The sequence below is a fragment of the Colius striatus genome, chromosome Z (genome assembly GCF_028858725.1).
Source record: "Colius striatus isolate bColStr4 chromosome Z, bColStr4.1.hap1, whole genome shotgun sequence".
NCBI classification, from domain to species: domain Eukaryota; kingdom Metazoa; phylum Chordata; class Aves; order Coliiformes; family Coliidae; genus Colius; species Colius striatus.
Genome location: NC_084790.1, coordinates 44137925 through 44164024, shown reverse-complemented (window position 1 = coordinate 44164024; position 26100 = coordinate 44137925). Strand labels below are relative to the sequence as shown.

The 26100-nt window shown below is 38.5% G+C and overlaps 1 protein-coding gene across 2 annotated transcripts in view; it reads right to left on the bottom strand.

The window, feature by feature from the left end:
• The window catches only part of RAB3C (RAB3C, member RAS oncogene family), a 113486-nt gene extending 89564 nt beyond the window's left edge, over positions 1-23922 (bottom strand). Inside the window, exons 1-2 of one of the 2 annotated variants that reach the window (XM_062018605.1) lie at positions 23860-23922; positions 14605-14832 (exon numbers count right to left, since the gene is read on the bottom strand). In XM_062018605.1, the coding sequence (XP_061874589.1) occupies positions 14605-14832; positions 23860-23922 (291 nt within the window). The remainder of the gene's footprint in view (positions 1-14604; positions 14833-23859) is intronic. The other variant, XM_062018606.1, reaches the window with a different exon arrangement.
• Positions 23923-26100: the final 2178 nt, after the last annotated feature.

Sequence of the window (26100 nt, the reverse complement as noted above, 5' to 3'; positions counted from 1 at the left end):
ATTCTGATATGGCTAGAAAATCAAAATAGATTGATTTTACCAATATAATGAAATGCAAGTGGCTCAGCACAAGTAAGATGGTAGTCTGAGAAGGGACTTCAACAAACCTGTAATTAAATAAGATGTTAAATAGAGCTGGCTGCTAAGAGGAGTTGAGTGCCTCTGTGTGATACACAACACACAGGAATATACGTTTGAACTTTATCTGTCTGGGCAATAAACTTTGCCTCCCACAATTTCTCCCACTCTTTTGATCTCTTGTCCTGTCACATGCTGCTTTCTCTTCTTTCTACCTGCTGGCAGCCTGCCATGTGCTCCCTGGATCAAGCCGCGGGGTGGTTTGTCAGCGCTGAGGTGGAAAGCAGAGCTGGAGCTAGCAGAGTCGGGCCCCGGCGCCCCAGTGGATGTGCTGCCCTGCGCAGCCCCAGCGGTAGCATACTGTGTGCTGAAAACGTTTTTTTGCACAGTGATTGCACCAAGACAAGGATGTATTGGATGAATGTGCATCCATCATTGTCAGAGACAGGCGCTAGCATCTTTCCAGAAATGTTCAAATTACAGCAGTCTCCTTATCCAAACCTAAGCCAGTCTTTCCTGAAAACATTATTCACCTTATAAAAGTGTACGTATTCACTTATTCTTTTATACACAAAGAAAAGGAAAGTTATATAATACTATTTTGCTTCCTAGATAGCAACACAAAACAGAAAATGTCAAAAACTAATTCTTAATAGCTCTGCTGTTGTCAGACTGAACTCTATGGTTTATATAAAGCAAGAAGAAAAACTGAGAAGAGTGATTGCAAGTCAGCTAGGAGATAGTAGCATTCCTATATTTGCCAAGGAAAAATAAGGTTTTCTAAATCAAAGTTACGCAACTTATTTTTCAGAGATGTCTCACAACAGTTTTTTATTTCTACCTACATATAGTTTGAGTTAATAATGTAAACTACTAATTTTTCCTCATTTTGCTTCCTTGTTTATGAGTGTGAGAATGCTTTTTAATTTTTAATCTGCAATCACTCCACAGATCACATCTATCTGTCCTACGGGACACCACATGGGCCCAAATATGAATGGCTAAGAACCATTGCACTGAGGCCTAGGCTTTCTGAAGGAACTCAGAAGAAAATAGGCTGTGATATCTGAACCATAAAAAGACGTAAAGGAATTTTATAATTTAGCAAAAGGAAACTAGTATGTAATCGATCAGGAATTACAAGATCATTATACCAACTTTAGCCTTTTAGCAATCCTCTACAAATGGAAATCAAAGTACAACTATTAACGTAAGATTTCTTGGATTCTACTCAGCTCCTGACCCTGCATCCTTACCATGATAAAAAAAAAAGACTACAGTCCTGCCATGCTTTGTGTTCAACTTCTGTGCTCACTTGGTATACTACTATATGACAGAAAACCTTGTTGTAAGAGACAAGCAAGTTAAATTCCTATTTGCCTGGATCCTGTTATTTTCAAACTATTAAGGCTTATTTGAACATGTCAGAAGCCTGGGTATTAAAATGTGAGTGGATTTTCTTGCACTTTTCTAGCTAGGAAGCATAGCTTCATAAAATGCAGGTAAGCTTTTCCTGGAAGAAGGAAAATAACTGATCTGTTTTACAGGTAAATAAACATTTATGTATGACTGGGCCTGCTGGATAAGATCAAAAGACTGTCTAGTCAGTATACTCTGTAACAACATTGACAATTGTCAAATACTTGGGCATCTGGATGGACATATGTGATAGCTCTTTTTAATATACCCCTAACCTTCAACCACATGCATTCCCTTGAGAAGTAGTTCCTGTATCTATAAATACTTTCAGTGGTCATGTCTTACACAAATTTTCCCACAGTTACTCATGTAAACTTTTAGCATGTGCAACACTCTTTAGCAAGGACTTGCATTGTTTACTTAAGATGTGTGAAACTGGCAGAATGTATGAAGGGATCCCAAGATATCTTCCTTCTATGCCTTTAAGATCACAGGCTCATCCATTCATATAGACCAGCTGTTATTTCCTTAGGCAGTCTTACCCTTTCAAATAAAGTAAGAACTGCTCATGATTTTAGTACTAAATGTATATGGGTTTAATCCCCAGAGAGGATGTCCAATTAAGGATGTTATCCACAAATGTCATCTTCTAACATTGCTTCTTCCATTTAGCTGTTAAGACTCCTATTCCTGTACAATCATAATGGCATTCATTATCTTGAGCGTTGAGGCATTTCTCCTGGACTTCTGACTTTTCTGTAAGGTCTTTTTATCCTTCAGGCTGTTAATTACAGTCTTGATTCAGATCTGACATTCATTTTCACAAGACTCCTCATATATGCTTCAAGCACATAATTTTTTCTCTCTTCCCCTCTAATTAGCACAGTACTGGTTTTCTCAGCCTTTCCATTTCCCAGCCAAAATAACTATAAGCTCCTTGCCATTATGTGACCTTTTTAATGCATTTCTGCCTTCATAGATTCTATATTCCCTTCGACATTGCAAACAGACATGTTCACACTCAGCTGCTGTCTAGTGAGTTTCTTTGTCTACTAGAGTCATCATATGATTTCCTGTTGATTGCTACGCTATGACTCTTCTTACTCACCACCAGCTTTGTTTTATGGGATGCAGACTGTTAATGACAATCTCATTTCATTAAACTGCCTGAAGCAAAGTGCTGTGAAAAAAAAAACAATCTTAGCACTTGAATGGACTTTCCAAAAGGAATTTAGCCTAAATGAGAACGGGATGGTGGCTCATAGCCATGAAACAAGTTAAATACTTGAGTCCTGAAGGTACTGTAAGACTACTGCCATATTCAAAATATCATTAATTTCCCTGTATATTTGGTGGGGAATAATTTGGAACCTTCAGAACAGTGCCAGTGGCATTCATCAACTCAACTCAACTCAACTCCATACATGCTAAGGCAATTCATGATTGCCTCTGTCTATTATACAGACCATTCACGCATATCTTGTTTATTTTTTACAGGTTTCTTCTAATAGCACATTGCTGTCATGACAATAACAAGCCTGCTTACACATTTTTCCCCTCCAAACTGTTTCTCAGCAGAGAATTAGGCATTTTGGACAAAATTATTAAATTTTAAAAAACTACTTTGTCAAAAACAAAGCACTAGTCCCTTTTGTTTTCTAGAGTATAAAAGCCTTACTTTTGTTTCCTTCTACTTCCTTTAGTTCCTCTACTCTGGAGTTTTTCTGCAGCTGTCTTCAGTTTGAGTCCCTTTCTCCACATAATGTATCTCTAGTGAAGCAGATAATGGAACAGTCCCATTTCCTCTAGAAATCACCATGCACATGCAAGAGCCACAGTAAATGTTTTTCATTGGATGGCTGGTAGGAATCCTTTCTCTTTCTCAAGTACACACAAAGTGCATTTCTCAGTGAAATGAACTGAATAACTTCCAGTTTATAAAATAATTTCATATTGTTGTTCCCAAAGTAACCAGTTTGGCACTATTCAATTCAATTCCATTTCTATATATGACACTTGAAAGCCACTATTTTTTTTCTGTATGGTATATCAATTCTCTTCTACACTGGTAATACTTCCCAACTTCCCATCATTAACAAATTTTACTAGCATACACCTACTATGTATTAAGTTTACTAACTGAATCCTAAAACCTTTCCACAATGCACTCTAAGTCTAATATCTCTCCTTTCAAGAAAGCCTGTTACTAGTTTCGTATCAACCCCTCTTTTCATTACTGAACTCCATCTTCTCCAGGAAATTTCCTTGATCCTTTTTGCTCATGCAGTTAAAGAATATTCCAGTTATATCCAGCCAACTGGGATGCTTCCATACTTCACTCTCACATTCCTAGTTCATAGTATAGGTGAAGCCATCTCATGTGTGATCATATCCATTAAACTCTAGGAACCTTAATCACAAACACGTCTTCAAATAAATTTCAGTTGCACTCATTGCATTACAACATCTTGTATGATAAGAATTTGAAAATCTTTTGGAGAGGAAGTCAAAAACAAGCAGTTCCATAAGACTTCAGAACATTGCAGAAGATATGAGTCCTAATTATAAGTGAATATAGAATTATAAATATTACACTTCCAGCCATTTTTTTTTTGCTCAGCTCATCCAGAATGACTCATTAAGCTGAAGAAATACAGGCCTTGCTAGACAGTGTGACAGACCAAATCATTTAGAAAGGAAAACCAGTTACTCTATGAGAGATGACTTCATATGCCTTTCTGCAGGGTTGCCTTTATTTCTAAATAAACCAAAGTCAACAGCATCCAATCTATATGGAGCAAAAATCCAACAAGCATCATTCTCATTGTCAGAACAGAACAATTGATTTCCTGTGACAGACCTAGATGTCTTTTCTTTTTATAAATACACCTAAATAATAACATATCAGGCAGAAAAGTAAGAGCTACCTATATGTAGATACCATGTTACTTTTAGAACAAACAACTTGACTAAATTACACCATCAACAGCTTCTGAGTTGTTGACTGAATTCATTGAGGCAAAATTCTCTGTTTCTCAAATTGAAATTAACAAATCAAGTCATAACAGGTAAAAACTGTGGAAATCATTTGTTTATAAGCATTGAGTAGTAAAACAATTTGGGTTAAACCAGAAAATACCAAGATTACAGAAGAACAATATATTTATTCAGAAAAGACTAAGGGAGATTATCCTTCACTTACTCAGTAAAGAAAAAGAAGTGGAAAATGCAGCTTCTCTAGCAGAAAAAAAAATGCAACCAATATCCTAACTGATTTTTCTTAACTGGCCAAGACATAACAAAGTAAATACAGAGCTACATCTTCTAGAGATGCTCTTTTGCTTAGTGTCATCATTTCCACATGTAAAAGGAGAATGCATCATCCACATGTTAGCCACTACAAACATTGCCTTGACATGACACAGAGCCCCTTATGGCTCTGGCTTCATACAAAATGCACTTAAGCTTACTTCCAGAACATAATGTAAATTGACTGATGTCAAATAAAAATTAGTTACCTTTGTGTGATTCCCTCATCCTTTCAGTCACTTCTACCCCTCTCAATCTAGTGTAATTTCAGGATCATTTCAAGCTGCTTTAAAAGCACAGGGAAACGGCCTCTACTGAGCAGCAAAAGTGAAAAAGTGAAAAGGCAAAAGTGAGTTTTACATATTTTTTATTGTTTACATACACTCCCTTTTTCATGGTCCAAGGCTCTGATCCTTTGACTTCAAAGCAACTACTGCACAGCAAGAGTGCAACATTTTGCTCTAATCTACAACGCAAATCTTATTAAAATGCAGTGAAGAGGCCATATGGGCTTTTTTTCTTCTTTCTTCGTACGTTTATGGCACCTGTATAAAAGTCTTAAATGTGCTGCTAAAATAGTTGACAGGAACTGTTAGCACAGCTGATTTCACTTTAAGAAATGCTGTCAACATTCATTTAATTTTAGAGATAGACTTATTCTTCCTTCTTAAAATTATGGCTTAGTAAGTATGTGTTGCATCTCCCAGTTTAAGCCATATTGTCAGACTTCTCTGTATTTTATTGAGACTAAATAATTAAAGTAACTTATTTGTTCTTCAGCATTAGCTCAAGGTTATTGTTCTTGCCTCAGACCCCTATCACAGCAAAATTGTTCTATTCCCTTTTCCTTTCTTATCCTGACTTCTCACTTGGAACAAAATCAAAGATCTCACTATTCAGGTACACCTGTATGAAAGACTTGTATCTTCCATTCCCTTTCTCATCACCATTTTTTAAGAAGCCTGTGCGGAATCTATATGATGCTTGCACACATATAAGTGCTCGTCCATGACAATTCTTCCACTGATTTATGCTTCTTTATATGGGAAAAGCTAGTGACTCTAGGATCGTGATGTCGAAGGCAAATGCAGCTGAAAAAAATGTTATATCACACTGCCTGGTTACAGGTTAGGGGGAGTTGCAGTTACTTTAGGTCTGGCAGAATGATGATTTATTGGGCTAAATGATGCAGGATGCATTTCCCAGGAGTCCAATGAAGAAAACTGCCTAAGACACATGACAGACAGGAAAGTATTCTACATAGTGTCTTAAATTAGCTCAGCTTTGCGTAAAGAATCCTTGTGGAATTTTCCGCTTAAACAGTTAGTCTTATTTAGACTTTTAATTATGCTAAATGCCACCTTCTCTTCCAATTACTCTTTGCCTTTTAAATGCAGATATATCATTTTAATGGTAACAGAAGTCTTTGTCATAGAATATTTAAAATCCAGCTGTGATCTATAGAGTGCTAAGATGGTCACAGGGACTTGACTTTTATGCTGCAAGTAAAGCTCCACAGCAAAATTATTGCAGTAAGCAATGGAGGGTTTTGTAAAGCACATAAGTTTGTAGAAGAGTGAAATCTTTGATCTACTGTTACAGAAGGCTTTCACAAAAAAAACACTAGAATATTGGGAAAAATAGTGGAATTTAATATTAGTTGCAATTGCAGGACTGACATTTACCTCGTTTCCTCTCCAAACTATATGAGGCCAGGAGTTTGCAACTACTTTGGAACATCAAGTGTTAAGAGTAAGTACACAGGATCAGGTCCTAGGGCTCTCTAGCCACAGTTCTGAAGTGATAGGCACGTTCCTTTTTTTTAAATTTGATTTAGAGTTAATGTTTGAAACCCTCAAGACATGTGCTTTTAATAGTAAAAAACCCACAATGAAATAATACATCCATATTTGGATAGCTAGTGCTTCTTTTTGAGTAAAAGGTTGTAATTTTTTAAAGTTTATCCCTGGTTAACGTGGCCAGTCTCACAAAGCATACAGCATATACTCTTTGCACTCGTCTGAACTGAATATGACATTTACATTGCCAAGATCAGCTTTGGCACTGAAGACAGGGTGCTGGTTCTATACAGGAAACACACCAAGCAGTTTTACAAGATATGTGTTGTTTATAATAGATGTATCTATATTTTTATACCCAAAACAGATCCCAAAGGTAGCATTTCTTGCAAAATGTTTTAGAGAGTTCAGTGTTGTATTTTCCAGTAAAGGACTGTGGTACTGCATCTATTAACACTTTTGCCATGTGATTTGCAAGGAAATAATAATAGCAAGACATCAAATGTAGTATCTGTAACTGCCTCTGATTTTTTTTACACATTTATGGTGCTCTGTCTTATAAACTCTTGGTCTCATTCTCACTCAAGACTCTTTGGTGCTTTCTCTTCACATCATGCCTCCTTGTATGAGCAATTGCGGTCAAACTTCAAATACCAGCATACATATTATCTTTTCAGATTCTGCTTATATTTCTTTTTGCTCTGATGACTTTAAACTTTAAGCTATATAAACTATTTACAATATGTACATATTATATAGGTTATATGAAGTAGTAGCATCTACTGAAGTTTACAGAAAAAGCAGGCTGTCTTGTCTGCAAGGTATGCAGTTTCCTTTTCCATGTCAATTATTTGCATTAGCCATCTCCTCTTCCCATCTGTTCACTCCTATTTGGCTAAAATGAACTATTCAAACATTTTTTTCTTTACCTAAATCAGTGGAAATCTGAACTGAATTGAATTAATGTGCACAACTTCAACAGAAACAGAACAAGAGATACAAGAAACAGAAAAACAGGGAAGGGTAAGAATCCTTGAATTACAGAAAACACAACTTCTGGATGTAACTAAGATCCTCAAGCTATATTACAGATTCACAGAACAGTAGGGATTGGAAGGGAACTCTAGAGATCTAGTCCAACCCCCTGCTAAAGCAGGTTCACCCTGATCAGGTCATATAGGAATGCATCCAGGTAGATTTTGAAAACCTTAAGGGAAGGAGGTTTCTATCTAGCAATAGGACAAGGCGTAATGGGATGAAGCTGGAGCACAAAAAGTTCCATTTAAATATAAGGAAAAACTATTTTACTGTGCAGGTGATGGAGCAGTGGCACAGGCTGCCCAGGGAGAGTGTGGAGTTTCCTTCCTTGGAGGTCTCTAAGACCCACCTGGACGTCTTCCTGTGTGACCTGATCTAGGTGACCCTGCTTCTGCAGGGGAGTTGGACTAGATGATCTCTAAAGGTCCCTTCCAACCCCTACCATTCTGTGATTCTGTGAAGGAGACTCCACAACCTCCCTGGGCAGCATGTGCCAGGGCTCCCTCACCTTCACAGCAAAAAAACTTTTCCTCCTGTTTGTGGAGCTTCCTGTGTTCCAGCCTGTGCCTGTTACCCCTTGTCCTGTCACTGGGCACTACAGAAAATTGACTCACTCCAACCTCTTGACATCCGCTCTGTAGGTATTTGTAAGTGTTGACATGTTTCCTCCTCACCCTTCTCTAGGCTAAACAGGCCCAGGTCTCTCAGTCCTTCCTTGTATGAGAGATGCTCCAGTCCTCTAATTATCTTGGTAGCCCTCCACTGGACTAAAAACTCCTGATGCTTCTCTGACTGAGATGTGAACACAATGGTAATATCTGTATTCTAATGGGCTTTTCCCATACCTCTGCAAGTCTTCAGTGTTTGTTGTTGAAAACTTCAGGTGTGACAAAAAATAGAGAAAAACTCCCTCTAATTATGGAAAAATAATGATTAATGAACGTCAGTATTTATGGGAAATAAAATATACCCAAAATGACTTGCACCGAAGAGGAAGACCTCTCAGTGAAGATGTTAAGATGCACCCAATGAAATAATACAGCACTATGAAAATTGGAATCTACCCAAAACTTTGAGGTAAATATTACTCATGGCTCTCCAAATATACGTATTAGTAGAACTAAAAAAAGGAGAAGAGAGTATTTTAATCTAAAAATATTCAAACACAATCTGTTGCAAGGCAGCTTAAACCAAAACAAAATATGCCCAGATTTTCATCTTGTTTCAGCTAACAGAGAAAGTCCATAAACAGTTTGCATTCTTGCCATCATGACTACATTCCTCAATAACCATCTATTTCTAGAAACAGTTCCTTTAGAGCCTTCTGATAGAACATGTATAAACTCACTGCATTGCTTCCCACCACAGGCAGGTCAACCTAACCCAAGGCTGTTTGGAGTTGCTCCTCTTTTAGGCCATGCCTATAACAGTAAATTAAGTTGTGCCATGGAGCATTTTGAGGCTATGGAATCTGCCTATACCATGAAACTGCCAGCATGTTTTCTGGCATGATTTTGACACAGTCTCACTAGCACTTTGAGAAACAGTTCCTGGGCAAGGTTCATGAGCTAGAACACGACAGAGACCTTTCCCAATACAAAATCTGAGACTAAAAGAATTTGAACATATGGCTAAGAGCTATTCCATGCCAGACACAATCTAGGTCTGCTTAATTTACTAATATGGATGGATCCAGGTACCTCCCAAACCCCTCCTGTGCTGTCTTCAGATCACTTGTTACCTGATATATCACGGGATGCACATTTGATTTTCATGCTGAGACAAGAAAATTTGACTTGTAGTATTAGATTTTAGTATCCTCATCTTAAAGACTATGTATTCAAAGCAGCAGCTACACAGTCACTAACACCGAAGAAAGGAATATGGGCCAATTCTAATACCAGTTAAAAATATGCAGATGAGTCAAATGTGACAAGACCAGGCCATGAAACTCCTGTGATGAAACATTGGCTACACTTGCTGTCTGCTATCTCTACACATTACTCTCAACTTCCCTTTTATTGCATCAGCTTTCACTACCTTTTTTCCAAACCAGTATATTTAGTGATTCTGTACTGATGTTATAGCCTTAGTCACTGCTAGAGGATATTTCTGCAATATTACACTGTCTCCATACTTGCAGGTTACTATAGGATACACCTTAAAACTCTGGATATCAAGGCACTTTTCTTTCATACTGGTACACCCATGGACCCTTCTAATACACACAAATTGATTCACATTTTAATTGAATATCTCTTACTGCTAAAGCACTTTTAAGGAGCTTGTAGGGAAAAAAATGAGTTGCTTAGTATTTACTGTTTTTTTTTTTTTAACAGCAACTACAGTTTTAAATCTTGAATGATTAGACTGAATTTTTTCATTTGGCTTATAAAACTTAGTCCTCATTTAATTCCTAAGCCCTATGACAATTTATAGAAAACAGCTGATATGAAGACAGCAATATTTTGGGTATCACATGCAACTGTCACACACAGTTCTAGGAAAGATATGTTGACATAAGCAGTTCTTACACTGTCTTCTCTAGAAGGATATCTTTTATTTGTGTGTCATTATTCTATCTAGTCTATGAAGCCTCTGGCTAGTTCCAGGGAAAAGCCATCTAAAGAGCAAAAGGCAGTGCATTATTCTTATTTCATATTTGTATCAAAATACTGCAACCAGGTAGAAACGATGCAAAAACTGCTGTGTGATCACAGTTAGAACATTTTTGTGTAATAAACAGATCAGAGAGGGAGAACTTGATGCTTAAACAAAATTTATGCTGTAATCACTTAGAAATCACTGAGCTCTGATAAAGAAAATTTTAAACATGAGCTAAAGTGTGGTATGGATACACTGTCAGTTAAACAAATATGTTGACCTGCCTTTGTAAATCTTATCCCATTTTCTAGGAATCATTATCTGCACAGAAATTTTGCCCTATTAAAAAAATTCAATTTTTTTTTTTTGACAAATGTTAGCTAAAAAATTCTGCTATCCAAATTAGCTTATGATTTCTCCACAAGCTCTTGCTGTCTGTTTTTTCTATTAAATCTCTGACAGTTTACAAAAGAAATTCAAACTTGTATGGCATCACAGCTACAGAGTACACTGAATGTAGTGATATAGACAGTGAACACAGTGATAGATTTAAAAGGGTCACCTTAATTTTATTTTCTGATTTGCAGCTTTTTGAGCTTTTAATAATTTTCCTTAACATGTATTTTTGTTAGAATCGATATCAACAAGAATATTTTTTCAATTAAACGTAATTTGAAATCTAGCAATCTGAAACTAAAAGAATCTTATAGCCTTTCAGTCTTTAATAATACTAATATGAACCAAATTGGAGGAAATATGCATTGCCATTTATTATTTGACACTGTAAAACCACTTAAAGCTTTCTGAGGGACTTTTATCTCATATGTGTTATGTGCTGCATACAGACATGATTCCTTTCCAAAACTGATTTTCATTTCTGCTGAGAAACCAGTATGTTTTTAGGTAAAATGCCTTTTAAAATACATTTCTCTCCTTAAAAAGTTAAAAAACCCTGTTAATATGCTGTCTTTGTAATGTCCATGCCATGGTTGTCACATTTATAACTTACCGTGAAACAAAATTTCAGGGCCAGCTGGTGGTCCTATGACAAGATAATGTGCCATCACTAATGAATATAGCACTTGAACTCTGAACCTCTTTCAATTCTAGCAAGAAATATTGTGGAAAAAAGGTGCTCAGCTCAGAAGGAAACAAAGAAAATGTTACAGTGCTCCCCACTGGTTCTTTATGACTATATGAAAAAATTATCATGGTAAATACTAAAAAGAGCATCGTCCTCTCTGACTTGAACAATGAAAGAAAATAATTCAGTTCGGATCCTTTGAATATAGAAATAAGGCATCATTGCCTCAAAGCAAGAAAAAACCTCAAACAAAAGAAAGACCTGGAGGGCATCCCAGTATGTAAGAACGAACATACTTTAACCAGTTCACCCTTGCTAGCTCAGTTAAGACAATCACACAGTGAATTTTAATAAGACCTAATGACTCTGCTTCCTTGAGTGTTCATGCTGACTTTCAAACTTGGAGCCATTGGCTGGTAAGCATATGAGAATTCTTTTCTGAGGAAACTACTGTCTCAGTCTCCAATATGCTAAAGTATCATGCTGGATCAGCTACAAAACACAGCTATATAAAGCTTAGATGCCTACCCAAGATGAATATGTAACACAACACAGGTTGTATTAACTGTATCTCTAGCTAGAGAATTTTAGTGACTTAACAGCACTGCTATTTATACTTCTCTGCATCTTACTGCCAGGCAAGGATAGCAAAGCAGTAACATTCAACCTACTTTTTCACTGCAGTACATCAGTAATTCAGTTCTGATCTTGCCATTCAGAACACATTTTGCACTTCAGTTTCTTCTGACTGTTGTGGTATGTGAGTTTTTTCAGAACATTTTATTTCATATATGCTTTCTCACTTGATGTAACCAAATACTTTGCTAGTGATTTTGAAGGTAGTGTTATAACCTCATGCATTTTCTACTCTGAATTAACATCAATTCACACTCACTGTGATTAATTCAGTTTTCTGTTTTATGAAATATAAATGATCTTGCCTAAATGTAGTTTGAAATGGAAATGGATATTGCAAGAGTACTATTCATTTTACAAAAACATTGCATAATCTATGAAAAGTTATAAAGTATAATATAATATAGATAGATGTTACATATACAGATACAGCATATTAAGAGCAGTACAGCTGTTGATATAGCTTATGAGGTGGAGTGAGAGTGCTCTATTTCAAATTTCATGCACTAGAATAGCTTCCCAGACACTTTTTTTTTTTTTTTTAAAGTCCCAGAGGTGCAACAGTTACCTGATTTACTAGCAAGTGTAATTGTAACACAATGTTCCAAAGCAGAACACTGCACCTAAAAAGCAGGAACAGCAACAGTGAACTGTTGCAACATGAGTTAATTTGGCAACCCCTTTTAAGAATTGATATTAAGAATTTTGTGGGGAAAAAAAAATAAAACCAAAACTCACGATGTAGGTTGGGGTAAAAAGCTTTAGCATGAAAGTAAGATCTGCAGACCTGTCTCTAACCCTACATCCAGGTAAGTGACTTTTTTAAGGTCTCTGAGCCTCTCTTCCCTAAGAGTCATGGAGACCTTGTGCTTGTTTCACTGATTTTAACTGCAAGTAATTTTCAGGCAAAGATCATCAGAGTTCGTTTGGATTCTGCGTGTTACTTGTCATGCAAAGAACAACAAAAATTCTGTTTTGCTGGAACTAGAGGTTTATTCCAGCTGGCAAGAATAGAGTTTCTACATCTTCTCTATGCCATGGATAGCCTTGAAAACATTAAGATTAATGGACTGCTTTGAGCCAAGTACATATTTGTAGTCTGCCATGGTAAGGCATTATGAGAAATATACTGGTGTCAAATTAATCACATTAATACAGCATTGTAAACTAACATTGCTGCTTTTGCTAGGAGAGACACAAACGATAAAATCTATTGCAGAGGACACTTAGTGATTAAAAGAACTGTGTAAAGCCTCTAATGTGAACACTATTATTACATTATCACTATTGCTCCATCATAAAAAAGTAATAATATCAATATGAATTACCATGTGATCTCCAAACTAAAGTACTTCAATGAAACTAGGAAGTTATTGCAGTGAAAGAATACATACGACATAGTTACCTAGTATGTGGCACTGTTGTAACTTCAAGAATCTAAGCTTGAAAAAGGTAGAGGTTGAGAAGCAAAGGGTCTGTGTTCCATTTGCTAGAAGGCACAGAACAACAAATAATTTGAGATATCAAGGGCTGAAGCCCACCTAAACAGATGTGAAATAGATATAGCATAGGAAACTGAGAAATTCATCTGTGCGCCATATTAAAAATACATACAGTTTATCTGCAGTTCAAAACAACTAGGTTAACTGGTTGTATTTGATTCAAGGTTTCCTGAGATTTATCGGCTTTCCATCATTAAATACACTTTCAAATTAATTGTGCTCATGCACAAAAAAGAAAAATATTGTTTAATAAAGCTGTTACAAATATCTCATAAAGGAAACATTGCTCAAGGAAGATGACAAAGACCTGAAGCTTTAGACCTGAAGCCAGGTCCCACATTGTTAAATATTCTGCTATCTCCCTCTCTCCCTTTAGTCAGTACCATCCTATCACTCAAGAATTAGATGTGAGCATCAGGGGCTCCTGTATAAGGAAGTTTTTTACTATCCTTTCTGAAGAAATTTTGTAGAAAAGAACACCTAATTCCCTGGCATCACACTGTCGTACATATGGCATCTCTCTCACACCTCTAAGTTATAGTCAAGGGACTCAAAGTTTTGTACACTTGGGTAACACAGCTGTTAACACTCTTTTTCCACACATTTTCTTCCTCAGCAGGAAGAAGATGTGACCAGGATGAAAAACATAACTAACTGAGAATAAAAATGTCTTACGTTACATATCCACTGTCACAACTCCTACATGAATTTGTAAATTTTGTGGGTAGAAACCACATCCTAACTGGTATTTCAAGGTACTTTTTAATAACATGTATCACTTTTAATAGACTACATATATTGCACAGTTTATACCTCACTTCACAGATATATCAATGTGTCAAACTGTGTTATTTCTTAATGAAATTTAGTTCAGAATATATACTGTGCTGTACTTAAATATTTTAAAAACACTATCTGCTCTCTATTATTCCAAACAATAAAAGGATGAAGGAAATAATGAATTTTTTTTTGTTACTATGTTCTCTCTCTCTCTCTCTCTCTCTCTCTCTCTCGATATATATGTGCTATGATATCTGAAAGTTACGACATTCAGGGCAAGCCCACAGTAGCATAAATGCTATTTATAAAACTTCTACAGCTTGTGTAGTTCATAGAATGACTATTTTTGGCTTACCCAAATCTGTAGCTTAATTCTTTTTTCATTTTTGAACACCGTTTTTACTTTGAAATCAATCCCAACCGTGCTTACAAATGCAGACGTAAAGGAATCATCAGCATATCGGAACAGAAAGGAGGTTTTCCCAACACTGCTGTTGCCGATAATGAGCAGTTTGAACATGTAATCAAAGTTCTGGTCAGGTGTATCTTTTTGGCCATATCTGGAATCTTGAGCAGATGCCATCTGTAATTAAAAATAAAAAGAAATGGTTTATTGTCTCATGTGTCATATAAAACTGCAAACATTTAGAGCAGATATGAAAGAATTAAAGAAAAGATTCACAGCAGCTTAATTCTTTTTAACGATTCCTTTGTTCATGGTAATAGTTCCAGTTGCAAAAAGGAGGTATCAAAAAAAAAAAAAAAGAAAAAAAAATAATCCAAGGCAGCTCTTGAGTAAATCCCCCCTGCTTCAGAAAATGTGATGAATGCAACAGACAGTGAAAATACAGACAAAGACCTCACTTGAATGAAATAAGAGATCAATGCTGTGTTATGACACAGGAGGTATATTTACAAGAAAAATCTTAATATATTCCATATCTGACTAAATTCTTGAACCATTTATTTTACTGTAAATGTGCTGCTGCCTTTTGTAAGGCCTATAGCCTTATTCAAAGCATTTTGTCTTTACAAATTTTCAGTTATCATACCGTTAAATAGTGAGTTGGGTATATGACTTGAAGATCTTAATTTTTTCTAGTTCTAGCCTATTGTACAGTTTAGGAATTTTCAATGTTAACGAAAAACAAGTGGTAGTTATCAATATTTAAAAATTTGAGTCTTTAAAATACAATATCTAATCCATATAAAGGTCCATATAAAACACAAAATCCTGCTAAATAGCAAGCTTATTTTACTCTAGGAACTTAAAAAACATGTGCTTCATTGATAAAAAGTACATTTTTGGCTTTCAAGAGAGTTGAAGGGAAAAGCAGCTCACATCAAAGCTCTCTTAAGCTTCACATTTCAGCATGCACTTGGGCAACCAGAGAGGACATCTGGAAGCAAGGTGAGGGCTGTGTGCTAACCCACCTTCTCAGCAGAATTTCAATTATTGCATAAATTTTCTGAGATAATTTTGCTGTGTCATAGTACTAATAACATTATGCCAGCTTATTTGGGCTACCAAAGGGCATATAGAATTGCGGACAAAAGTCCGGAATGAGAAAGTTAAAGTAGAAAGCTTTTGAAAGAACATTCAGTGCAACATTTATATTTCATAAATAATGCAGTATGGAGTGTTTGAATTTAGAATTATCCTTTTATTTGATATTGACTAAACCTCCTGATGAAATGCATTCTTGAGTACCTACACGTTTCCACTCTGAGTGGAAGGCATTGGTCTTAATATTTTTTTTCACTTCTTTCATAGGCATGCAATAAAGAAATTTGAGAACAAAAATCTAAATATTACCATGCGTACACATCACTAATCTTTCATCTTTCTGATTTCTACAGCAAAAAGAAGAAACAAACCCTGTGCACCTTCACTAATCCCCCTTACTGTAGAACTATTGGAGAAAATATTGCTTAGAACATGAGAATATCAAGTGCTGTATATACAAGTGTAATTATAAAGTAGTAGAAGTATGGCTGTAAACTATCAAAGAGCATGCTGATGTTGCATACAGTTTTCAACAATGGATCAATAAAGTTAGTAGACAGAGACAGCGCATTGTCTGGAGATATCAGCGTGTAACCTGAACACTGACCCCAGCAGCCTGTTCTGCTGCCCTTCTGGGTCTTCTCTGTAATGCAGCAGCTGAAATCAGTAGCTAACACTTCTAGCAAGAAAAATAATTTTCTTTCTTGGTTTTATCTCCTAGGAAGCCTTTCATGTAGCTTCTTCAACTTAAGGTTTACAAAAAGGGGTTCTAGCTTTCATTTCATTTGTTGTCCTTAGTCCTATGTGCCTTACAGTTCCTCCCCATGTACTTTAAAGCCTAACACTTCAGAAACTGTGATTCGGTGAGCAGAGGAACCAGGAGACCTGGACTCTAATAATAGTCTTGCTAAATCTTGTACATTATGTAGCCTATCTGAGTATAGAACATGTTTCCTGTGGATGGTTTTAAACAGAGACTTTCCCCACAAAGACATTTCAGTGCTCTAAACTAGTTGTGTGCATCACCTATGCATTTGTTTCCTTAAAAGTTATTAAAACAAACAAACAAAAAATCCCCAAAACCAACACTTTCACTGTGCCTTGAACTTACAGATTTGTTACTTGGAGTACCATAGGCAGAACTATGAGCAAGCTGAACAGAGAATTGCAGTCAGCTTTTATTTCAGAAATAGGAGTATGTCTGTCTATCACAAGACACAGAATGCACAGGAAAGGCATGGGAAAAGACTCATTTCACCACCTTTCACCTAGGAAGTCACAACATGATTAGAAATGTATTGATAATAATTCAGGTTATTTTGATAGACTAGCTTTAGCCTAGAGAACCAGTCTCTCAGTTCTACTGATGGTGATCCTTTCTTGCATCCAAAACCTAAATGAGTTTTACAAAAGTACTACCGTCTGCACTACCCTGAAGAAACACGAAGCTCAGTACAGGTGCTAAGACTTTGCCATTACTTCCTAAGCTGACTCATTTTGGGGTGGAGTTATACCACCTACATGAAGTTCTTGTTCAATGATACTCTGGATGAGTCTCTATTTTTCTGCAGACTGTAAGGGAAACCTAGATGCTTGGTCCTCTTAAACTTGATGAATAAGCCTGCACTGCTTCTTTCTTAAATGCAAGCTGCTGACTTCAAGAAAGCATGTGATGATGGATGCACTGTAGCCCACTTCCTGACATATTAGCTATGTCAGTTCCCTCCTAACAGGAGTTGTCCCTACTATAGAGGCATTTGGAACAGAAATGTGAAGAAGCTAGTGCTAGCATTTCTGCTTTGGAAACAATGCTGGAAATAATCACCAGGAATGCTGTCCTGAGACCTGAAATTAAATACTATGTTTATGGACCAGAACCACATAAACATGCCAATCTTGCCAATGTTATGATATTCTGTTTCCCAGAAAGCAAACCTTTTACTTTTGACAAAGCTGTCCTCTGAAATGATTAAATGCATATATTAACCAAGCATCACTTTCAAAAAAACAAATGGAGTTTTCTCTACAACAAAATCTTGCAGTTATTTAGTAAAATTAAAGACAGAATGCACACAGCTATTTTCATTAGCATGGTGCTTAATTGGTTTTTATTGTAGATGAGTCTCTATTCAGATCCCTACATCCATCAGGATGTTATCACCAAAGGCAGCCTCAGGCCCCCTCCTAGAGGACTCAGAACAGACTTGAGAGTCCATTGGGAAATCTAAGCTCAAGACAACAATCATAAGAGCTATAGTCAAGAGGTTTCATGTGTGTGCTCCTGGGAGAAGGAATGTCCACAGCTTGAATAGGTCTGAGGACAAAAAAGAATGGCTTAGCATGCTTCCCTGCTTAAAGTACACCTTTAAACTTCTTAAATACAGAAGTTAAAACAAGGCAAAGTTGAGAAGAAATGTCTGAAAAAGTATATGCTTACCTGCCACCTTCATAATAATAACATAATACTTGGCTATGTTACTTTTTATGACCTTAGATGACCTCATTCTTTAATTAATTTGAACAGCTTTCTCACTTAAGCAGAACAGCATGCACTCTGGCCTTCACATCACTTCAGTTTGCATTTATATATGCAACCTACTCTGGATGACTAATGCAGGATGAATTGCACTTGAAAATGGAATGCAAAAGGAAAAGAAAGTTGGGAGTGAAAATACCAAGGTTGATTCCTGTGGGTCTTTCACAAATAAATTGTTTTATTTTAAAAATTATAACAGGCATGTCTTAAAGGAAAAGATTGATGAGAAAATGCCTCATTTCTGTCTACAGAAGAATAGACAGACACTGATTAGCTAATTTGCAGTTGTTCCAAACAGCAACACTCTTTTTTCTATATATGGTGTAGAAATATATACGTTTCCATTGCTTTCTAGAAAGAAGCTGACTTTTGTCATTATTTTACTAAAAAGACAGATTTCCCTGAACACACAAGTTCTTTTGAGGTTATCTTTTTGCTTTCTGAAAAATACAGTTAGTTTAACATAATCAATGGGTACTGAAACAATAGAATATAACTAGAAAATTCAATGATCGTAATGCACCACACTATATGTTGGCTACATCACAAGTGAGTGCCCTTCCTGTGCAGATCAAATACCACCATCAGAGTAGTCAAAATATTACCAAGATCCTTATATTTAAGAACACTGTGACAATATCACCCAGTCATGAAGAAATCAATTATTTTCTGGGCAAATCATCAGACCAAATTTATTCCTAAGTCTTTCAGAGATATCCTGTGACTTCTGTGTTCGTTTTTTATGTACCCTGGCCAAACGGTTTAACTCCTTTGATTTTTGGTGTGCTTTCAACAAATATAACAGTATCCACAGATTCAAACCTCAGCCAATACTCACAAATCCTTATTTTTAACTAACCAATTAATAAGACTTAACAGAGTCAGTGGACAATGCACCAGGCACTTATTTGGAATTTATGGTTTTCCAGCCGTCTTGCAGAGAACACCTTGTGAATGAATGCACTTGCCAGCACCACAAGAAGCTTATCTGCTCCAAGGTATTATGAAGTTAGCTTCATGGATGTGTATATATCATAACCTAGCATGAAAGATGTAGTTAGAAATGCAAAGTTTTATTATGAGAAACATACCGAAATACCAAGTCAGGAAATAGTAAGAAGACACAGACAGGTGAGAGTCTAAAACATTTTAAAGAATCCCTACTTGTCTCTTTTCAGAAGTATCATGAACAAGGCCACAGTGCTGGCAGCTGCCCAGCACTGCAGAATGCAAGGTGCTGTAAAGAATGGTTCCGTCAGGGCTCTAGCACATGGATTCTGGTGAGTCTACTTGTAGTGAGCTTGGGCATTATCCATTCATCTTTCTTTAACCTAAGTTTAACTTCTCCATGAAAAGGACAACTTAAGAAACCCATCTCCAATTTTTACTCTAGGTGATATGGCAAAATCCCACTCTCCAAATAGTGGCAACACCAGGGATTAAGTCGTAGTTGAGTTAGACCAACAGAGAATGTTAAGAAGCCACAAAAACAGTGCAGCTCTGAAAAAAAAAGAAAACAGACCACAAGCTGTGACAGCTCAGATACTCCAGTAAAAATAAATTTAGATTTACCAGGGGGCAGGAAAGAGACTGAAAATCAGATGGCTACAGCCCTCCACCATTTGCCCTATTTAGTGCAGCACTCAGGGTCATAAGACCAGCAAAGACTGTGCAGCTTCTCAATTGCAAAGCACCTGTATCAGGCCAAGAGACCAAGTGAAATACTAATGCCACTGTCTAAGGCACTAGTGAGATGCCATTAACAACAATTCTGGTCAAGTGTGTTTACGAAAGCTAGGTTCAAGATGGAAACTATAGAAAAGAATATTAGGAAGACCAGAGAAATGAAGAGCTTATGAGAGAAAAAAAAAAGAAAAAAGAGTAACCAAAACTGGTTTGGTTTCTCCAGATAGTAATCTGGAGTACACATTAGGGAATGAGAACTATTTTGACTGATATATTCTGGAGCAGACAATAGACACAGAAGTGAGTTTAAACTAGCCTTTAATGCCTTTGAGATGGAGATTAGAAAACGTCTAACCAGCAAGGGAAAGAGTTTCCCCAGTACACTTTCAAAGAGGGCTAGTGACAGAAAGAAGACTATTGACTTCAAATGCAGCTTGATCAGCTAACAAAAGGTGTATATAACTCATTCTGTGTGCCCGGTGGCTTGACAGGATCTTCTACTCCAATATTTCTAATTTGAACCAAGACTAATAATCTAATAATTTTGCTGAGTGATAGGAGATGAATTGCCATAATAACTCCTGTGTATAATAGCTTTGATTTTTGTTAATACTACAAAGAACTTCTAAGTGTCTGAAAGCAGCCTTTCATGCTTGCTATCGCCCTTCTTCATTGTGTTTGGATATGTTTGTTATAAACCTATTTTGTCTGGGCATAGCTGTTGCAAGTGACAAGAGGATATGAAAAAGTCCTCATTTATTTCTTTGGTAAACTGGATTATTTAATGATTATTTTCCGCTTTCTAGTTCTCCCTTCCCTCTATGGCCTCAGTCACCTTTGAGATGATCTGTTGCCCTGTCAAGTGAAAGAGACAGTCTCTAGAGATCTAGCATTTTCTACAAATTGCCACCATTAATGCCTGTATGCTCTGATAAACTCTAAGAACTGGTTATCAAAACTACATTCTGGCTTTTTAATTTTAGCAAAGTGCAGGTATGTGGAAAATTTGCATGCCACAATCAGATAAAGAGTTAAATCAGTGAATCAAACACTGCATTCATCACTGACAATTTCTTTATTTTTGAAAGTATCATGAAAACCTTAGGGGAAACTACTGAGAGACACTGATTTTTAACTAGCTCAGACCAATTCTTAAAAGAGCATGCAGAAATCATAAAGGCTTTTATGTTTCACAGAAAAAAAGACTTCATTGGTTTTGACTTCTAAATCAAAGCCCTCTCCATGGCCATAAGCACTACCAAGACTCAATATTTATTCTTTGAAAACATGGCTGGAAAAATTAAAAGTATTCACAAATTCTGACTCAGATCCAATTATATCCATCAGATGACAATAGCAAACTTTTACACTTTAAGTCCTTCTCTGGAAGGACTGCTTGGGCTGCCTTTCTGGTTATTATTGGCCTTTCTTGTCTACAGACAAATGGCACAAGCTTGCAATTGAAACAAAGAATTGATATAGAAAAACAGTGCTACAGCACCGTCCCTGTTGAAATATTTTCACTTTTTAGTTTTCTTTTTAATTATTGCTTGTTGGGAAAAAAGAAATAAAAGAGAAGCTTATACTGGAGGTTTTTCTGTTGTGATCTGAAGACAGATATTAGAGACTCTTCCTATAGCTCTACAGTTCAGAGATTGTAGCTCTGTAACAGACTGTTCCACAGACTTGTCATGTGTAAGGAAGCAATTACATTTGTTTCATGTAACAGGAAATCAGATAGCTAACAGAGATATGTCAAGCAATTAGTTCAACCAGCCTAAACCACATTTGAACAAGGATCAACCATACTAGCTGAAAACAAAGGGATTCTTAAGAAGCAGAATCCATAATGAAATATTTTTTCACTGGAATCTTGAATAATAATATTTGAGTATGGCGGAAACAGTGTAAGTAGAAGAAAAAAAAAACTTAATGCAGAAACTGCAAATGAAAAATCAAATCTCAGCTGCCAGACTGCATTTTCACATATTGGAAACATCCAGATGCTTGTGATTATAATTTTGGATGAGATATGCTTTAAAACAGATACCATTTGATCATCTCACCAGCCTTGAAAATCTGGAATTTGTAGAGGTTTTTAATAGCTCTCTGCTGTCTCTTTTTAATCTAAGGCTGTGGTTTCTGCTGACTTTCATTAAATTATGTTTAACAATAACTCTATTTATACTGACAATTATATAAAAAAACCTTAAAGACCAGTTCTCTGATGTGTGTCAAGTACTTTTTTTTTTTTTTTTGCATTACTGGACTTTCTTTAGATTCTATATTAATGTCATACCATTGTTTTGTTACCACAACTATTTAACAATGTCAGTGAATTCAACATGTCAAAAATGTCAAGTGCAGTAGTGACCAATCTGTAGTTGTCATCCTTTACTAGCAAAATTTGTTGTTAATGAAATCCTCTGAAATGCCAGTACATGCTAAACATGACTTCAGTATCGCTATAAGCATGAGTAAATAAATGGCAAATTCCACAGAAAAGTTTCCAACACATGCATGTAGCATGCAGAACTATGCATTTTAAAACAGTATTCTAATTATTGCTGTTTTCCAATCTGAAAAATGAAAGGCATTCTTACTGAAGAATGGCTTATTTCTAGTGCACCTCTTTGGTTGGCATGTGACATCTGAGCAATTGCTCTGCAAAAGATTTATAAGATTATTAATCTCTGTCCAAAGTCAAGGAAACCCAACTCCATACCAATGTAACTTAAGATTTCAGATTTCTTTTTGAGCATGCATATTGAAGAGGATGCAGATATTCCGTTCAGGCTGAAATTCTATTACTGCCAGCGTAGATATTCAGGATGAAAAATATCAGCTAACAGAGCTGCAGTTCTTAATTTAAATCATGAAAGTGCTGTTTAGATTGTATAAAATCAGTGGGATTGATTGTTACCAATCCACTGGTAACATGACCAATCTTCTATTAATGATAGTCATGTGTTCGAATGTGTTCAAATGTATAGTCTGGGGCCCCCAGAGCATAAGGTCATAAGATAGGTCCTAATCAACATAAACTGTTTTGAACCAATAACTTAGAAAGTGCTAAAAACTACACATAATGTAAATGGTATCTGCATGGCATCTGTTTCCTGAGGGCTAAGGGACACGATATTTTTCCATATACGAAAACTGCTGAAAAAGGTCTACCACTTTCCTACTCAGAGTTCTAGCCATGAGCCATCTCTTCGTGGTGCGGACAGGTAACTGCTTCTTGAATAAACAGGCGGAGATACCATGCCAACCTCCTGAGCATCCAAGACCTTGTTACATCTCACCACCTAGTAACTTTAATCCATTCACTCCCAGTGGACTTGCAACCAATGCTCAAAGGGCAGGATCTGTAGAGGACCATTTGGTTTGCCCAAATGCCACCTGAAATTCACGCGTGGCCATGGCAGCATGGTGGTCTCCACCACAAGGCCTGTCCTAATTAGCTAGTCTCCCTCTTCAACTTCCTCCCTGGCCTGGGGAGCTGCGTTGTGCAGCGGATGGATAGGCTCCACCACATCCCTGATCCGCGACAGGGACCCCTCTCACAGGGACATGATCGCCCGCGGGCCTCAACGCACACAACTCGGGCCCCCTCACACTCACCCCGGGCACCCTCACATGCGCTCTGGGATCCCTCACACGCATTCCCGCTGCTCACGTGCACCCCGAGTCCTCACACACACCTCGGACCCACTCATACACCTCGGGCCTGCTCACACACCCGGGCCCACTCACCCCTTTCCTCTTCACATCCCCCCGACCACCGCAGGAGAGCTCGGCCGGCGGCCCCGCCACGCCACTGCAGGGCGGAAGGGCTCCTGCCTTGTCCCGCGGGCTCCCGGCCGCGCTGCGCCCTCCACGCCCCCCACCGCTCGCTCGGCTCCGGCGCGGACGCCGACCTGCATTGGCGCTTCGTGCCTCATCGCCGGGCGCGGCCCGCCGCTCGCTCCGCTGCCGCTCTCCGCTCGCTGACGCACGCCACCAGCCGCCGCCTGCCCGGGCTCTGCCAACAAACCGGCGTCGCGATCAGCACCGGAGCTGTCCGCGCTCCGCCCCGGCGCCACCCCTCCCTCCCGAGCGCCCGCGGGAGTTGTAGTCCTCCTGCCGCGCCGCCGCCCTCGCGCGCACCGCTACCATGACGGCAGCGAAGGACTACAGCTCCAGGGATGCTCCGCGCACGGCAGCCCGCCGCCGCGGACGACGGCGCGCTCGGAGGGGATGCAGCCGGCGGGGCGAGCGCGGCGTTTTGATGATTCGCCTCGGGGCGGCGAAGGGCGCGGCGGGACTGGGAGTAAGCGAGGCGGCACGGGGCGCCCTGGGCGCGGGGTGGTTTGTCGGCGCTGAGGCGGAAAGCAGAGCTGGAACTAGCAGAGCCGGGCCCCGGCGCCCCGGCGGATGCGCTGCCCTGCGCAACCCCAGCGGCCTGCTCCGAGCGCCGGCAGCCACGGAGAAGCAGCGCCGGGCCGCGCAAGCGAGGGCGGTAGCGGGGCGCAGCAGGCAGCGGCTCTCGCGTGGGCTGCGGGGAGTCGCCTGGCGGAGCGGGGCGCACGGGGAGCCCCCGCCGCGGGGCTCGGCAGAAACTGGCTGTGAGGCGCGGCCATTTCACGGCCCTTCATCCCCGGCCTCGCAGCCGCGCTTGCACCGTGCCGCCCCACCGATAGGGGGCGCCCGCCGCGCTGGCCCCGCCCCTCCGCGGTCCACATGCCTTTGTGGAGGAACAGTCTCATCCCATGAGTTCTCATCTTCACCCCGCCCCCTTGTCCCAGCTTTCTTTTTCCTCACTTGGATCTTCTCCAGCCTTTGCCAAATGGTGGCAGAGAGGGGCCAGAGCTGTGCTGTTGTAGCACGGCAGCAGGCCCACGTGGATGTGACATCACTGCTTCTCGTTTTTCATGGTGGTACAAAAGTTCATCCTCCTCATTTTAACATCTTTATCTTTGTCTGGATGAGGCAATCAGGTGCACCCTCAGTAGGTTTGAAGAGGACACCAGGCGGGGTGGGAGTGTTGATCTGCTTGAGGCCAGGAAAGCTCTTCAGAGGGACCTGAAGAGCTGGATTGATTCTGGCTTGTAATAATGTGACCAGCAGGACCAGGGCAGTGATTTTGTTTCCATACTCAGTGCTGGTGAGGCCGCACCTTGAATCCTGTGTTCAGTTCTAGGCCTCTCACTACAAGGAGGACATTGAGGTGCTGGAGTGTGTCCAGAGATGGGCAATGAAGCTGGTGAAGGGTCTGGAGAACAAGTCTAATGAGGAACAGTTCAGAAAGCTGAGGTTGTTTAGTCTGGAGGAGGCTGAGAGGAGACATGATCCCTCTTTACAACAACCTGAAGGAAGTTATAGTGAGGTGAAGGTCAATCTCTCCAGTAATGAATAACAAGACTGGGAAATAGCCTGAAGTTGTGCCAGGGAACATACATAATGTACATAGTCACAAAAGCTAATCTAGAATGAGCCTGCCAATACAGTCAAGCTGGCTTACCTAGATATTGAACTGTTTGGTTTTAGGAACATCTTTCAGTCTTTGTAAGACAGTTTGTGTTTTTCCCAAAACACTAATTTTTCAGTATATAAATGATAACTTTCATGGCTGCATACTAAATATAAGAAAACTTGTATGAACAAAAGCACCAGGAGACATATGGTTTGTGTACAGCTGAGTTATTTTAGATGAGTGAATTCTTGAATGATGTACACATAAATAAAATGTTTCTTAATTTTGCCCTAGAGGTCTACATAAGTAAATATTAGAGAAATCCAATGTAACTTTTATTTCATAATGCATATATTGAGAACAATAATTTCACTTCTTTCTAAACCTTTAAGGTATAGGCCATGTTATAAAACTAGCAAGTAAGTTTCAGAAGTAGAAGAAGCCTAAGTTAAGAGGGAGAAGAATAAAGCAAAAAGGTTTAACTAATGGTCATTGTTTTCTCTTGTAATTTTTAGATAGAAATACAAATCCTTACAGCTTTTTTATTTAAGAAAATAAAGGTACTTGCTAGGTACAAAATGCCAGCCTTTCTGAAATATCTGTACACCTTGACAATGTTTTCTCCTACGTTGTCGTGGTTTTGTCCAGCCAGGGTGCTTGCTCACTC